The sequence below is a fragment of the Amblyomma americanum genome, chromosome 1, assembly GCF_052857255.1.
Source record: "Amblyomma americanum isolate KBUSLIRL-KWMA chromosome 1, ASM5285725v1, whole genome shotgun sequence".
NCBI lineage: Eukaryota > Metazoa > Arthropoda > Arachnida > Ixodida > Ixodidae > Amblyomma > Amblyomma americanum.
The window spans coordinates 221763957-221781228 of record NC_135497.1 but is presented as its reverse complement, the minus strand read 5'-3'; the positions used below and the strand labels follow the sequence as shown (position 1 = coordinate 221781228).

Genomic DNA, 17272 nt, shown 5'->3' with positions numbered 1-17272 from the left:
TTTAAGCGCACAGTCTCTCGGGCAAAAGAAAAATGTGATGAAGAGAATTATGACTATCTATCAAAATCTGATAACAGACAAGTCTTGTTTCGCTTGCTGAGGTCTAAGAACAGGCTTCCACCGGCACACAACATTCCATAAAATGTGCTGACCCCTGTAGAGCTTGCCAAGTCATTAGAAGAAATTGGCAGAGGCATGGAGCATCGTTTTTTCGGCTGTGCTCTCCCGCCAACAAAGACTGGGGAACTATGATAATTTTGTAAATGTCTTTGTTTATGAGCTCTCCCAAGTTATAAATCGTTTCCCTTCTGCAGCTCTTCGCCCTGACCGTGTCACCTCTGCGATGATTAAAATATTGTTCGATGAATAACCGAACTATCTATTGGAGCTGGTAAATTACTTTATTAGAATCCCATGGGTTCCGAATGTGTGGCGTATTTCAAAAGTTGTCGCGGTGCTTAAAAAGCAAAGCGGAGGGTTGGTCTTAGATAATATTCGACAAATTTCTTTGATATCGAATCTGGTGAAACTGGTTGAACGCGTCCTGTACGGACGAATCATGCCCACCATTACTGAAAAGGGGGGGGGGGGGGGGGGGCTGCTTAACCCCTGTCGGATTGGCTTTAAGCCTCGGTGCTCCATATATATATATATATATATATATATATATATATATATATATATATATATATATATATATATATATATATATATATATATATATATATATATATATATATATATATATATATATATATTAAGGAAGCCAACAGTCACCGAAATCAAGGTGCTTAGGGGAATGTTTCTATTTTTTTAATTTGTAGTGTCAATCTATTGTTTTTTAATGAAAATTACTTATAAACAAGCAGATTCTTTTTCTGCTGGTGTATAAGTAATTTTCTTTAAAAAACAATTGATTGCCACTACAAATTAAAAAAATAGAAACATTCCCCAATGCACCTTGATTTCGGTGACTGTTGGCTTCCTTAATATGTTTGTCAAACGAGCCCCTCATTTCATTTGCCTTGTGTGCTAATAGCTTAACGGGGGTCTCGGTTCTGGCAGTCTTGATGCCGTAGGTAGCATAAGAGGGCTCTCGCACAGTTTCTGCTCTCGCCATTAGATGACGTTCTACGTCACACTCGCGGTATTACAGTACGTGCTACGTCCACCGTTATGGACTAGGGTGGCTCTGGTGAACACTCTCAAGGTTCGCTTACACGCAAAACATAAATACCCACGAAAGCAGCAGATTGGACAGCCGTCGCCGTAGCTCAGTTGGTAGAGCACTGGACGCGATATCCGGAGGTCGTGGCTTCGGATCCCACCGGTGGCATGGTTGTTTTTTCTGCTCGTTTTTAAGTAATTTTCTTTAAAAAATAATTGATTGCCACTACAAATTAAAAAAACGAAACATTCCCCTATGCACCTTGATTTCGGTGACTGTTGGCTTCCTTAATATGTTTGTCAAACGAGCCCCTCATTTCAATTTCCTTGTCTGCTAATATATATATATATATATATATATATATATATATATATATATATATATATATATATATATATATATATATATATATATATATATATATATATATATATATATATATATATATATATATATATATCCGACTAGCTCGCTGGCGTTACCAATATGCTGCACCTTTAACTCTTGACATCTCGAAAGCTTATGACAGTGTAGAACACGGGCTTCTGATGTACAGGCTACGGGCTCTGGGCTTGCCAAGTCATTTTGTGGCATGGGCGTCAGCTTTCCTGGCTGACAGGGAATTTTATTGTCGTCAACGCGGGGTTTCTACAAGAAAATTTCTTCAATCTAGAGGTGTGCCTTATAGTGCAGTTCTCTCCCCTGTACTTTCCAACCTCTTACTCAGTTCTATTCCGACCACTTCTGACGTGACTACATGCGTGTACGCACGCAGACGATATAGTTTTCTTTGCTGCTGCGAGCGATTTACATCCTGTTTACATGTTGCTACAGTCGTGTTTAAATACACTTGACCGATGGTTATCTGAAATCAACTTATGCCTTAATATAAACCAGTCCGCTTTGTTACCTTTTCCGATTTATCATCAGGTAAACATTTCACTGGCTTATCGTCATCACGTGATTCCACAGGTATGTTCTCTAAAATATCTCGGGGAAACATATGACATCTCTCTCTCTCTTGGCGGACAAATATATAGATCAGGTTGCTGCGAAAGGGGTTCGGGCGGTCGGTCTTCTGCGAAGGCTGATTAACCCACGCTGTGGTTTGCGCAGACACGCTCTTCTGATGATTTAAAAAATGTATATCCGGCCTATCTTGGTATTTGGCTGCGTTCTGTCTTCTGGAGCGGCTGCGTACAAAATGCGCCCACCTCTGCTCTTAGAGCGTGAAGCACTGCGCCTCTATTTGAGTCTCCCTAAATACGTGGCCAACAATTTTTTTGTATCTGGAAGCGCAGGTGCCTACTCTTACTGCAAGGTTTCGCCTCCTGATAGTGCAAACGTTCTTAAAATTTTGCGATTCGAAGCAGCATGCATCCCACTTGAATTTCCTCGTGCAGTGAGCGGAGTTCATGGGTGTCGGATGGTCTCGGCTTCAACCTCCCTAAATCTGTTTCGTTGAATCCTTCATGGCCCACCAAATGTGCGAATACCCGAAATTGTTCCAGTGCGATCCATCCCCTCAATTGTGACCGTCATCTACGGTGGTATTTATCCATGTAATGCCAAAAAACTGCCCTTGTCACTGTTAAACAATACGTTCTAAGACTACTTGTCGACCTTCTGCTCACATGTTGCAATTGCGACTGATGTCTCGGTGTGTGAAGAGAAGGCAGATGTAGGCATTTACTCACAGCCCCTTGACTGGTATTCTTCTCTCCGTCTTCAAGATTTTACATCTATTTATCTGGCCGAGTTTCTAGCAATGTTTCTTGCTCTGCACAAGGTACGCAACTCTTTATCCGCGGTAATTATAATTACGGACTCCTTATCCTTTATGCACTTAACTGTCTGCGTCTACTGAATCTCAGCCATTTCTAATACTAAAACTTCTTATCCCTCGACATATCAAATCAATTCTATTTGTTTGGGCGCCTGCCCACAGGGGTCTAATATTAAATGAATCAGCTGATGCTTTAGCGAAGGCAGCACAGTGTGGTCCGATGGTTCACCCCCTTTCAACCAGTGCTTACAATACGGCGGCGCGATTTCGTACGTACACTTTAGTGAAAGAATTTGGCGCATCAGCGCCTACTTCACTGGAAGATTTTCAGCACCTCCTGTTCCTTTGGAGGATTACAGCCTGGCGATCGCGCAAATTTGAAGTTTGCTTCACGCGTCTACGTTGTCGGGTGCCGCATCTAAATTTTTACCTCTACAAGCCTGGTCTTGCGATCTCCCCATTGCGTCCGTATTGTTTATAGGTTTATAGGGGTTTAACGACCCAAAGCGACTGAGGCTATGAGGGACGCCGTAGTGAAGGGCTCCGGAAATTTCGACCACCTGGGGTTCTTTAACGTGCACTGACATCGCACAGCGCACGGGCCTCTGGAATTTCGCCTCCATCGAAATTCGACCACCGCGGCCGGGATCGAACCCGCGTCTTTCGGGCCAGCAGCCGAGCGCCATAGCCACTCAGCCACCGCGGCGGCTAAGCGTCCGTATTGTACTGAGCCGGAAACAATAGAGCACTTCTCTGTTGTCGTCGCAACTCACCGCTCAGGAGGCGACTGTTAGAAGTTCCATTACACAATCTCAGTTTGCGTCTGTCTTCTGCGGTTATTCTCTCTCTTGGCGCTGCCATGCTCGGTCATTCCAGTTGAAATGTTTGCTCTGCCGTTCAAAATTATCTTCCAGAAACAAAACGTCTACCATCATAAGCTTTCGTACTGCCCATACCATCATAAGCTTTCGTATTTGGGTAATTACTTTTCGCAATTCTAACATTTTCCCCCTCATTTTTCTTGTACTGACTCCCTTGCCTGAATTTCAGCTTGTTAGACCCTCTAACCATTGTTAGAGATGAGGGGTCCTTGAGTGAGCTGACTCTTCCAGCGCCGCAGGTCCCTTCTAAGAATGACGTTGTCGGACTTGGTTATGAAGGAAACTGTACAGGGGGTTTATTTTACATTATTTACAAGATTGGGAACCCATTGGAGGGTGATGGGGGAAGGTCGGAGGATCTGAGAAGGTCTGAGGATGATCGAGGATTCCTTTCCATGGCACTCGTCGTCCGGTTTTAAAAGGGTCCGGTCCCTAAGATTCCCCAGGTTCGAGGTCTTCGCCAGGTTGGGCGTGGCCTGACTTGCACTGTCGTACACACACACCACTTCACATAGGGACACGCCCCCGTCACATGTCTCGCCGGAGAGAGAGGGTGCCGCTGGACCATCTCCCCCACCAGAGAGAGCGTTGTCTTGGCGTCCGAACGACAGTTCTCACGCTGTCAAGGTCAACACGTCTTCCGGGAAGTCCGAATGGGCGAGGCGCCAGCGAGCCGGCACAGCTGAAGGGGTAAGCCACTCCTGCTCGGTTTGGTGGTCGCTAACTGCCTCCGTACCGCACGGTCGATCTTCCGGGAACAATGTTGTTTACAAACGGCAGCAGAGTCCTCCGTCTCGAATCCAATAACCCAAGCGGGTACAGGCCATTGGACCCAAGACGCCTATCGCCGTGCAGTGTCCCCGACTGCAGGTGTCCCGGGCCGATTACGCAGCTCAACCAGACGGGCTGTCGCCAGAATCCTTACACCATGCACCTGCAAGCATCTCTGTCACGGAAACAGTTGCCAATTTTTAGGTCGTCCTATGCTTGCCGCATGCAACCTGCAATTGAAATAGTCACCGCCTGGTTATGGCCAATCCCCCTTGTGGGTATGTACCCTTTTGTGAGGCAAACAACAACAGAGGGTTCTATGTTCTGTGAACGCTGGGGTCAGATACAGCCGCAGCCGCTCTCTCACTTGCCACATTAGCATTCATTGACTAAATGCGGGTGCAGTCGCTATATCGACTAATGCGCTACAAATGCACTAGTCCATGATCATGCAGGAATACGAGAGCATAAATCCAGATAAAGGAAGAAGTCCAGATTCGGTGAGAAAAATTTTTTTTCCCTCCGTGACAGCGTTTGAATGGCCTCTGGCAACTTGGCCGTAAATGTGAGGGGCTTGAGCAGCCACGTGGCGTCTAGCAGAGATCTTTTCCAGGCACTGCATGGCTGCCTAGTGCCCCATATCACACATCTGCCCCGATTCGCCCACCATCGAGAAGCGCAGTCCCTCGAACTTGATCTTGCCCTTCTCGACAAAATCTTCAAGCCTCCCAGTGGTGACCGCGAGGACATGGACTCCTAGGGACAGTTAGCGCCTGCAGCTGCTGCTGCTGATCCACCGACGTGCCCCAGTAGACGACAGCTGGATTCGGGATGGAGTCGAGGGCACACTTGTGCGCGTACTGCTCACTCGGAAGGCGTGTCAGATATGGAATCAGTGGTGGAAGAACATGCAGAGATTGGCTCGTCCGGCTCTTGGAGTTGTGACCTACCATCTCAAGTAGTGCCTGATGCGTGAATACCGACACTGTACCGGTACCTGTCTTAGCCCCAGCCACGGAGAGTCCACTGGTGACGGCTGTCTCGAAGGATGTGGTCCGGGTCGGGCATGGGCGTTGCGAACTGAGCTCGCAGTAGGTCTTATCGCAGCAGACCCTGAGTCAGCAAGGATATTATCGTCCTTGCAATGACTGTGCTCACGGAGATGTCAGAGCCATTCACGTCAGCTGGGAGCAACCGCAATAGTGCTTCCGGCCTGGCAGCTCTTTTCGTGCGCCGGAACTATTTGAAATATCACAAGCAGATATGAGACCTGAAACCCAGGACCATTCACTTTACTGGTAATTGTTCAATAAAATGCGATTATAATAACCTCCTCGATGTTGTCGCGCTACTTGGATGAACGCATGGTGGTACAGTCTGTCTTTTTTCAGGACTTGCGCACCAGGCGTTTCCGTTTCTCGAGACCGGAGCCACCGACGGTGGTGCCCCGTGTGTGTTGAGAATACTACGCGCAAAACAGAGTCACCGTTGATAAGGCGTCCGTAACATAACTGTCGATGCTAGTAGGGCAGGCGATTTTATTTTCTCCCTGGAACCGTTCAGCGCACCAATTGCTACATCTGAAGTTCTCCTTTTTTCATGACTCTGATCGACGCAAATTTCTAGTTACTTCCTTTTATAGTCATTTTAGCGGTGGCCACCATTGCGTTTTCGAAAGGAACGAAATATCATGGTGACATACATCAAGAATTGTCAATGGCATATTGCAGGTATTGTGGTAAAAAGATGCCGTTTTAAGAAAAATGGCCACAAATGCCAGTCATGCAACTTCAGCAGTTCTGCAGCAGAGAGTTTTCATTTGGAAACTATGCCGGAGCATTTTTAAGTTCTTGAGACAATTTAATCATTACAGGCTGTTCCTGTTGTCGAGAAGTGGATGTGCCACCTTGAAGACGGAGAAAGCTATATGCAAAAATATTATATGCGCTCACGAATTTTCCATACTTTAGCGCTATAGCGTTAAAGGCGCCGTAGTCCAGAAAATCTGGTGTCTGTGCTGTCGGCGTTGTGAGCGAAAAATCGCGAGCATGACTCTCGTAGATGGTGCCCAGAGAGCAACCACGAAGGCAGGTGAGCAACCTAGGTTGTGGGAGCTTGCAGCGTCATCACAACCCGGCCACCCGGAGCAAACTGCCACCGTGGCAGGTGGCATTGGTCGATCGGGAAGAGCAATTTGGGCAGCACAAGGCCCACCACTTGGAGCACCTGCCATCGCTGGGCAGTGACGCATCGATTAACGGCTGCAGCACAGCGCCAGGAGGGGTATGAAGACACCCAGGGATCAAAGAACGCAGGTGACCTGCATATAGACCAATTAACTGAAGGCGGAGCTTAAAGGTACACTAGAAGTATTTAGCGCACCGGTTTACCACACCCCTCTTGCGCACGCCCAGTGCCCCCCCCCTCACCCCAACATTGCCACTGCGCATGCGCAAGAGGGGTATGGTAAACCGATATACATCTCCAGTATGCTGAAAACGTCTACTGAAGCACTTTTTGTGAAAATCGGGCTTGTTGGGGCGTCCTACAGTTTTTTATGTTGCATACTCGAATATCGAACCCAAATTTAGAAAAAAACACAAACGCGAATTGTCTTTTTTAGCAGAAATATGCGGCCGGCGGCGCTGTCTGATTGGTCAAAAGATCACGACGTCGCGTTGAGGACAGGAGAAGCTGCTGACATGGATCCGGCGCTGCGTTCCGTGCAGGCAGTGCTGTTGGCGTTACCGAAAAAAGTAACTAAATACGTTACTCTTTATGCTAAAAAAAGGAACTCGTTTCCGTTACCGTTACTGAAAAAAAAGTATCGCACGTTACTTTGCCGTTACTCCATTGCCCTCAATTTTATCCAGTGCGTCTTCGCTGCAAGAACTCACAATAACAATTTCATAAAGCTAATATTTCCCATGAAACCTCTAGCCCAAACAACGATTTTGCCCGAAATCCTGATTTAACGAGAATACTTTACACAAATGTGCAGGGGCATAGCAATGGCCTAAAATTGCCGCTAGAGTTACATGGGGTGGCTCCTAACTCTGTGGTACATGTGAAGCCATTTTCCGAATGTGAGATTAAGCAAAAATTACACCATCATCAATTCTAACTTCACAAAGAAAACATCGCTGAACTCTCAAGATGTTTACACTAATTCTGAAAAATGTGATGTTCCAAAATGCTTGGCATGCTTCCACTCTTGGGTTGTGTGTGTGAGTGGTTTGGAAAGGGGAGGTAGGTGAAGGCAAGTGTGTGAATGCGTGTTCGTGCACGTGTTTCTTGGTTTATGGGTATTGTTTTTTATTGCGAAAGCAACACTACGCCAGCCAGCGAGCCATTTCGGCTCGTCGCGCACTTCAGCCGTATGCCGTATGCCGTGGTCGACGAACGACTTTGAGCCGCCGTTGCCTAGCAACGCAGCAGCCGCGCTCCAACAGATGGCGCCGCCGTCGACGCCGCTGCTGTCGCCGCTCGCTCTACCAGATGTGCTCCGCTGAGGTAGAGGGAGAGGAGGTGTCGCCTAGCGGGGGTATAGACAAGCGCGGCCTTCGCGATCAGCTCCGGCGGCGCGCCATTGCTCCGGCCATTCGATTCGCACGGAGAGAGCGTAATCGGAGAAAGCGGTGTGACTGCTCCTCTCGCCGCACCATGGCGCGCGTAACCCAAGTCTCGCTTTCCCTGATGCGGACGGGCGCAGAGGAAGAAAACGCAGTTTTCGCAGTCTGTGCGCGACGCGCACTAGAAAATTATCGCACAGCACAAGTAGCTTACTGGTGCAATTAGGCAATTGCTTTTTTAAATTATGACGCAGACTTAGGACCGGAGTGAGGCAGATCATCATGAGAGCGTTCGTTTCACAACACGCAGGCAATTTTCTTTATTTCTGTAGCCGTGCATGGTTTCAAAATGCGGAACATTTTACAATTGAGCGGAGAGGTTTATTTTAATTCTGCAGTTCTTTTACATATTAGTCTAGAACCTCAAATTACTTTTGATATATAGAGATCAAGAAGTTCTGTCAGTTTTCCTCTAGAAATGGTACAAATGTGATTTGTACTTACATGCGTGTAATATATATAGCTTTCAACGCTTGCAGATGCCACTGAATGCATTGTCCCACTTAAATATTGGGCTTCCTTTTTGTGGATGGCTCTTTTGTGGCGTGTTCAAATGTATCATATTATACCCCAATCCTGCTACAGCCTCGAAAGAGGCTAGCAGTATCCCCAAATAAATAAAAGCCTGCAATGCATAAGGTTTTTTTACGTTGTGTATGGTGGTAACTGAGGCGAATTTAGTCTCGTTTTTTTTTCTTTCGTGCGCGGCAAGCAAAAAAGAGTGTTTAAAGCGTCGAAGCTACAGCTTGGCAGGAGGAGATAAAACCATTTGAGGATAAATGACATTTTATTTACAAAGACAAAATCGGAACCATATTGTTCAGCATCCGTCTTTACATTGTGCTTATTTTAAACACGGTGCACTTTCCTGTGCAGTGGCTTGCAGGCCAGCTTTTTGCGGTAAGCAGCCCTGTCTGTCACAGTAGCGCCGACGTTGGCTAAGAGTGGCCTCATGAACTTAGTAAACACTACAGATAGTGTGCTTGCGGCGTGGTCATCCCTTGCTGGGCAAACGAAAAGGGGGCACTGCTCTAGTCGAGGCAATAACAGTTCAGCCAGCTTCTGACGCATGTTGCTCTTTTTTATGTGCGGCAGGGCAATGTCGACAGCCTTCTTAACGGTCACAAGGACCGTGACAAATTTTGACTTTGGGAATGTTAGTCCACCCCTTGATTGCAGGTCAATAAGCCCCATCAGCACGGGACTTGGTCCATTTGACTGGTGGAGGGGAGGGCAGAAGCTGCATGTTCTCCGCTCCTCAACTGCTCTCGCCACGATCCCTGCTATATAAGCGATGCTGGAATTTGCTATGGTTGATGGGGGCCGCTGCACTGAAATAGAACATACCCATATTAGTATATGGAGCTAGACATTCTGCAATGTATTCCCATTTGTGACAGCACAAAAAGAAACAGCTTTTGGCACTAACCTATAAAAAAGTTCCGCAGAGCAAATTTTAGACGGCATGTAGAGACAAAGCTTGTGCATAAACCAAATATGACATTTGTCATGTCGCCACTCAACGTGCATTCCCTCAAAATTTTCAAATTTTGGGCATTGATACCACACAGTTGTTATAGCCTTGACATAACGCGAAATGATCGCTTTTTGGTGGCACTTCACATGAGTGGAGTAGGTGAACGAGTGTGCACTCACGAGGCATCGCTTTCAGTGATGTGAAGAGCTCGTAAATGTGCATCACAAAATCTCCAGTATCCACGAACCTGAAACAAAAATATGCCCACTATTCATATCAGCCAAATATATCTATTAGAAAAATCGCTGTTGGCTGCAGAAGAACAGCACTAGTAGTCCAGCGAGCCAGCCAAGCGTAAGCTCTTGAAAAACATTTGATGCAAGGTATACCTGGCTGGGGCAACTTGCGCTGGCTCGGCCGAATCATGTGTGGCTGCCTGTGCTGTTGCTTCTGCCGGAACATCAAGTTCGGAGGACGTCACATTCAGGGAGGCACCATGCATACTGCAATACATGTAAAACAGTTACCACCACTACTAAGCAGCAGCCACATAAAGCAAAAACTGCTTGTAACACATTGCCCATCGGCGCCGCAGGATTTGTGTGCTCGTGTGTTATGAACTGTAAAAAATTCCAGTCAGCAGGCAGGCTACAACACTAGTAGCTGCTCGCATCGTGAAATCTTAGTTGTGCAAGGGTCTGAAATGTGATAAGCTTTCTATTTTGAAACAAGAGACAACCAGTTCACAACTATGAGCACTCGACCCGGAGCTCAAATAACCTGCACCTACCTCAAAACAGTCTGTCCGTTTTCAACGTTTGAAGCTTGGGATGGGCACAGGCTGCCAGTCCGCAAGATCCTCTCCAGGCTAAATGTCACGGCTCTTCCATGCAGGCAGTCGTTGCTGCCAGCCATTTGCCGCAAAGAACTGAAGAGGAGCTCGACGGGGTCGCTCGAGAAGTTCCTTGTTAAAACATAAAAGAAGCCGCTCTCGAGAAGGTACTTAATGCATAGTACCGTAGATTTGCTTGTCAGCAAGATAGCTTCGTAGGTTTCAGCACTAAGAAACTATTACCCTCTCCTTTTAGAGACATTGTAGAGAGTTTCGAGGTAGTCTGGGAACTCCTTCTCCAGACATTGTAGGCGTTCGTCGGTAGCGCAAAAAAAGTGCATTTGGTCAGGCTTTCTCGTATGCACATCTGCTGTTCGGTTGGCCACATTGTGGATGGCAAACCACTTCTGCATCACCTTCATAAACAATATTGTTGCGTCTGCGTTCCTGAACTGTTTTGCCTGAGGGTGGTAACTGGGGTATTCTTTCAAAAAAGAAAGCGCCGAGATAACTTCATCTGAAAACAGCTGCACTGCTCTGCCCACATGCATCTTCTCAAAATTAGTTGGCTCTATGTGCTTCTCAGGAGTCGAACTGGTTTCACAATCTCGTTTTTTTGAAGGACATATAGAGGTGCTTCACAAACTCTCCAGTTATTGGCTGACTGCCATCTGTCATTTCCCCGTCCAGAAGAAGGCTTCACACGTTTTTTTATATGACACTGGTCAAAGGACAAGAATAGGCTTCTTTCTGGATCACATGGATGACTGACCACTGGCTTGAGGGAGCCATTACCCAGGTGGCGCATCATTGTGACATTAATCTTGTGGTTATCCGTGACGATCCGGACGACGCAGAGGCCACACTTTTCAACTTCAGCGATCACTTCTTTTGTCAGCTTATACACGAGCTTGGCACCTAATCGGTTAGTGAAGAAAAAGCCGCAAGGAATTTTTTACGACGTGCACAAGCCTGTTGCAACGAAACACAGCACCTTGTTGGCAAGCACGATGTTGTTTACATTCCCTCCTGTCTCAGCGTTTTCTGACCAAAAAAGCAGTCCCTTTTACGATCGTAGATGTATTTGGAGCTTATAGCCATTTCATCCACAATAATTAAGGAAAACCGCGCTTGCTGTTTCAGCTGCCCCACCTCTTGTTTTAGGCGTTCTTTCATTAATGGTGTGATCCCACTTTCACTGTTGGATTTGCCAACATAGCGAAGTAGCGTGTTTTTTAAGGCAATTTCAACAGTCCTCTGTTGCGTATGTAACGGTATGCCTTAGGGGACAAGTAGTACAAAACTACACATTTTCGGACAAAGTCTGGAGACCACACGGACCGTTGCCTTGACGCATTGGCGATCTGTACCGCTAGGCAGCCTTCTAAGCAGAACTGGGCTGTGCCTACCTTGTCCAAGGACTTTCTCAACGCTGAGTGGAGAGTGTGGCTTTCAAAACCACTGAGCTTCTTTTTTAGGCGGCTGTTTTCTCGCTGCAGTCTCCCGATAGTATCTGCTTTCCTGAACAATTGCACTCTCATTCGGTTTATATTCCTTGAATCCGACTGCTTGCGCAGAAGGTCATCGGTAGTTTGCGTTGCGCAATCAAGTGCCTCACTAGACTGCTGTAATTCACCAACTGCCTCTTGTGCACTTGGTTTCTCATATCCTCCACCTTTAGGACTTGCTTCTCCATCTCCTAACAAGGGTGCATGAATCAGGCCATCTTCATACACAAAAGGAAACGAGCAGGCAGAAGTTGCCGAATGGCCTGTGCTTTTTTCGCGACCACAGGCTGAAACAGCAGCTTCATCAGGGCCGCTCGATAAATTTGATGCCCTTTCTTGGTTTGGAGTAAAATTCTGCGTCAATCGCTCCAACTTACGTCTTTTTAGTGGCTGTTGTGACTGTTGTGGCTGCATGTAGCTTGGGTAACCCGCGAACACGCTCGTAACAGCATCCCGTTTCAGGCGCCGCAGCTTTGTGGACCACAAAGTATAATCCGAATCTAAAAAGTGAAGGCTGCAGACGACACTGCTAGCAGACTTGTCATTTGGGACAAAATCTTTTCTTGATATGGCCTTCAGCCATGCTTGGCGGCGATCATCATTCGCGGAAAATTCGTGCAAACTTATTCCAAGTTGTTTTTTTTTCTGTCAGAGTGGCAGAAAGGTACGCAGCAGTACATTTATCTGAAAAATACAGAAGCAGATATGATTGTGGTGCGAAGCTCATGACAGAGAACAGATGCAGTTTTCATCACACAGCAAATAATTTAATTGCGGGATCACATTAGCTACACGGAACCACTCGCACCTACCAGGAACACATGCAACATAGCAGAACAAATCCCAGCAAAAAGTTCTCGCTTCAAGAGCAAAAAAGCCGAGCTCAGAACTTCTGACTCTCATGGTGTCGTATAAACAATGCACGAGCCCTTATCGTAACTAATTATGTTATTCGAGCCAGAGAGCTTCGCTGTAAAGTAGCTGCCTAGTTTCTTAAAAATCGAGTGAAAAGCACAAAAAGCATACCTGAGTATTGTCATACAGCGCGGCAACTTTTTGCAAAACAAAAAAAAAAACATTCAGCACGATGGCAAGCAATCTGGACGAAATATTGCGCGGTAAAAGCCTCGGTTGCCCCAGTCGGCCTTTAGACGACCACTAAAGCTGCATGCAAAAGCTTTCTGTAACTGTTTAACAACGCACCTCGACTTCTTTGTAGCTGCAAGCAGGAGTCGAAAGAAATTGACTTCGTTTTCGCTGTTCTTCTGCGTGAAAACGTGCCAACAGGGTTATGTCGCCACTGAAATCGCATGCAGTGCGGCAGTGCCGGCCAGGCGAGCGCCGCTTGAGCCTTGGGCTAAGGTCGCCACCTCGCGGCGTGTTACGGAGTTAGCATAATTACACCTCCGCTGCGCTACACACCGAATGGGACCGCCTGAGCAACGGCGCGCCGCCGGTGCTGATCGCGGAGGCCACGAGACAAGCGTCATGTTTGTAAATAAAGATGGCACTGCGGTCGGCAGCAACGCGGGGTGTAGGCAAAACGCAGCATGACTACACTGCGTCAAGCGACGCTGCCTTCGAAACCAACTGGTATATACGGATATTTCAATGCGTGCGCATCGCTTGTGGTTACAAACAGTTTTGTTGATGCCCAGAGAGTAGTTCTGCACTTTTCAGCCTGTTCGCCAGACTGAATTAGCAGGCGGAGCGCTGCCCCGGGTGCTTCTCCGCTCCTAGTTGGCGACAAGTAACGCGCAGCGCTACGGCGGGTGAAAGCGCAAGGTATGGGGAGGAACTAATCATCCACAGTTTTCAACTCATGGGTCAATAAAGCATATCCAATTGCTAGTGCAAGATAGAACGACGTGACGCGCGACGCGAATCAGCTTTCTCACACGACGAACCTTGTAATGTTCTTCCTATTTTCACCGAGCCGCTTCACTCCGGAGACCTTGCAAATTGATGAACACTATAGCTGCTTTGAATAAGGCAAATGCAATCCGAGAGCTCCACTAGCGCATGCATAGACATTTTCCTGGAGCTCCAAACAAAATTTACGCTCACTCTGCTAAGCTATAAAACTTATCTTGTTTTAGAATTTATTCATGTGTGCGCATTCTGCTTGATAGGAGTGGCTTTTGGCGTAGAATTTGCTGTGCTCGCCAGGTTCTGATCGATCTACAATGTGAAAACTCTAAAATTTGGAAAAAACACTGCGCGACTTTGTCCAGATCCTAGCGTACTCGTTGGACCGGTGTTGAAACGACACACTTGTTGAAATTCGCGAAAATGAAAACAAAGAAAAACCGTCGTGCGTGCTACTACCCGAGAACGGTGCTTCTTCAAGCGCGGCACGGTGTGAATTAACGCTGAAGGCGACTGGCGGCAACTTTTTGTCGTACTTTTTGTTTCCACGCGAAGTGATGCTCGCGATAAGCATCTGAAAATAAGCATCGATAAGCATCTGAAAATGGCCCCCTGCGTTCAATTTACGATACCAAGCAGACAAAATATCACGCCTAAACTTACGCTGAGAGCACGACCGAATGAGCACGAGTTGCAGGCCTTACTTGATTTTTGCACTGTTCACCACGCGGCCGAACAGCAACGATGCGAAGTCAGAGACACGAACCAACTTATTAGATTTGAATGCAGAAACGCATTATAATATCCAAAAGGGCTAAACGAGCTCGGCGTAATAACCCACGAGCTCGGCGGTAACAAATAGCCGCGAAGCCGCGCGATCCGTCGCCGAAGTTGCCTTGCTCCTCGGCCACTGCCCGCCGATTTCGGGCCTATCCGACTGCAATAAACTCGTGGAAACTTATGCCGCTTCCTTTCTTCTGCATTGCGGCTCAACCAACCGCACCACAATTTGCCGGCACGCCGTCAATTGTGCCCAAAAACACGAAAGCGTGGCGCACCCCATGCGTTAGGTCCAATCAGTGCCTGCTCTGTGCCTGGACGAACGCTCTCCTCGGGCGCCGGCTCCGTCATGACGGCGCTGTGCGAGTAGAATACGTTTGGCGCGTCGGGTGCCTCCGCTCTCTTCGAGAATACGAGAAGGTGGGCTCGCTCTCATCGGCCGCGCGCAGTACGATTCTTGCTTTCGCGTTTGCAAGCGTTGTTAATTGCATTCATGCTTTCGTGAAGCTCTTTCATGTTCGTATTCCGCGCGCAATCTGTCCCTATGTATTCAAAAACGCTAAAAAGAATAAGATGTGGGCATACCCGTGAATTTCTCCCAGACGAGACGCATCAGGCGATTCTGCTCACTACCTATTCTGCAGTGGCGTGCGTCAAATATCTGCTGACAGAAGAGAAGTTTTTTTTCGTCCCCACCCGAAAATTCAACAGCGATCCTACTGAATCTCTGTTCGGCAGTTTGCGAATGTCATCCGGGTGTAACGATATGTTGGATGTTAGGGCTGCACTGTCAGGTCTCGGAAAGCTACAGAGCACCATGATCGCTACGTCTAATTCAGCATCCAATATTGCCCACAAAGAATGTGCTTCGATGTCAAGGCTCATAACCACTGATCTCCTCTTTTCTGCGCAACCAACTTTTACTTCAGCTCCAAAGCCTCCCACGTCGACTGTGCAAACAGCGCCGAGGCTGTTGAGAGAAAGACTGGTGCTTCAGAGGCTTACTACCACAATTTTGCCACAGCAGCTGCCATCGCTTCAGAACTCGACTACCGCTTATGTGGGCGGTTACATTGCACGAGTTGTCGGCTGGCATAGAGAATGCGAGAACTGCCTTTGTGTATGAAGCCGGTTAGCAACCAGCCACTCTTTCAGTTCACCCGCAGCCAAGACCGAGATGGGCTGCTGTACCCGTCAGATCAAACTTCTCTTCGTTCTCGACACAATAAGAGCTTTTGCTGACAGCACCCGGCAGGAAGATGGGACATTGCATAAGCCTTTCACTACATTAATAGAGCACGCTGTCCAAGCTAGCTCTTTGTGCTTCAGCTTCAAAGTTGCTTAGTGCAAGAGCGACGGCAGCAATGAGCACAGGCTTAAGCTCATGAATCGGTTCTTTTCCTGAGGCCGCTCCTCTGCAACTACGCACTCAGTGTTACTGACAAGGATGTAATTAAACATTTTGCAAAAAACCCCTTTCGCTAAAGTATGCGAAACTGTGAAAGTGGCATACGCTTTACTGCCACGTGGGAGTGGGACTCCACAGTAATAATAATAATTGGTTTTGGGGGAAAGGAAATGGCGCAGTATCTGTCTCATATATCGTTGGACACCTGAAGCGCGCCGTAACTGAAGGGATAAAGGAGGGAGTGAAAGGAGAAAGGAAGAAGGAGGTGCCGTAGTGGAGGGCTCCGGAATAATTTCGATCACCTGGGGATATTTAACGTGCACTGACATCGCACAGCACACGGGCGCCTTAGCGTTTTGCCCCCATAAAGAGGCAGCCGCCACGGCCGGGTTCGAACCCGCGAACTCCGGATCAGTAGCCGAGCGCTCTAACCGCTGAGCCACCGCGGCGGGTGAGACTCTACAATAAATGCTTTTTTTTCGAGTTGGAGTAAGTTTTGTGTCACAACGCACCGTTATTGAATACATGAACCCCTATATCTTCTTTTTTTTTTATTCGAAAACTGTGCCATGGGGCGTAAGTTGAAAAAAGGTTGAAGGAATGTGGGAGATAGAAAGTTAAAAGAAGGATTGAAGACCCGTTCCGCTGAGGTAGCCCGCGCAGTGCTATATTCAGGCAGATGGCGCAGCGCCTCACGTTACATAACTGATGGTACTGACAGCAGGGCGCATTTTTCGCGCGTGCCGCTCAAGTTGAGCGTCAACACTGCGACTCGAGAAACAGTGCTGCAGGAAAGAGCGCGGCCGATCAAATGATGAAACCACATGGCACAGCTCCACATTTTCTGGCGCCAACTGTGGCTTCGGTGGCGACAATGGTAACTATGAAAAAACTTCACGAAGGAAACGCGGGATCAGGACGCGTATCGCTTTGGAAGCAGTCTAACCGCTTTACGTGCTACTTAGTGCATGCCCTTTCGGCTTGCGTCGTCTGTTACCTGAGTAAACAGCATGTAACAGAGCATTTTCAGAGCCCAAGCTTTCAGTATTATCTTCTGCCAAACACTGCTTTCAAATAACGACCCTCAGACAACCGAACTTAAAGGTGACAGAACAATTTTTCACGAATTGGATTCCAGCAGGCGCGCGCTGTCATATCAG

The 17272-nt window shown here is 47.4% G+C and overlaps 1 protein-coding gene across 2 annotated transcripts; it reads right to left on the bottom strand.

The window, feature by feature from the left end:
* Window positions 1-9006: 9006 nt before the first annotated feature.
* On the bottom strand, window positions 9007-13388 carry LOC144114661 (uncharacterized). Of its 2 annotated transcripts, XM_077648540.1 has the most exons (6): window positions 13259-13388; window positions 12433-12739; window positions 10506-10679; window positions 10105-10218; window positions 9895-9962; window positions 9007-9569 (listed from the first exon to the last, which is right to left on the bottom strand). In XM_077648540.1, the coding sequence occupies exons 3-6, from the start codon at window positions 10628-10630 to the stop codon at window positions 9088-9090; spliced, it is 789 nt and encodes a 262-aa protein (XP_077504666.1). In that variant the 5' UTR covers window positions 10631-10679; window positions 12433-12739; window positions 13259-13388; the 3' UTR covers window positions 9007-9087. The 2 variants fall into 2 exon arrangements, with proteins under 2 accessions (XP_077504666.1, XP_077504665.1); XM_077648539.1 differs by lacking the exons at window positions 12433-12739; window positions 13259-13388 and having other exon boundaries at window positions 10506-11590.
* Window positions 13389-17272: the final 3884 nt, after the last annotated feature.

What these genes read in the sequence shown, in the direction of transcription:
- LOC144114661 (XM_077648540.1), bottom strand. Translation starts at nt 10,630, where the DNA reads ATGGCTGGCAGCAACGACTGCCTGCATGGAAGAGCCGTGACATTTAGC. An exon ending in AACGGACAGACTGTTTTGAG is followed by an intron (nt 10,219 to 10,505) that starts GTAGGTGCAGGT and finishes CATGTATTGCAG; the next exon opens with TATGCATGGTGCCTCCCTGA. An exon ending in GCGCAAGTTGCCCCAGCCAG is followed by an intron (nt 9,963 to 10,104) that starts GTATACCTTGCA and finishes TTTTTGTTTCAG; the next exon opens with GTTCGTGGATACTGGAGATT.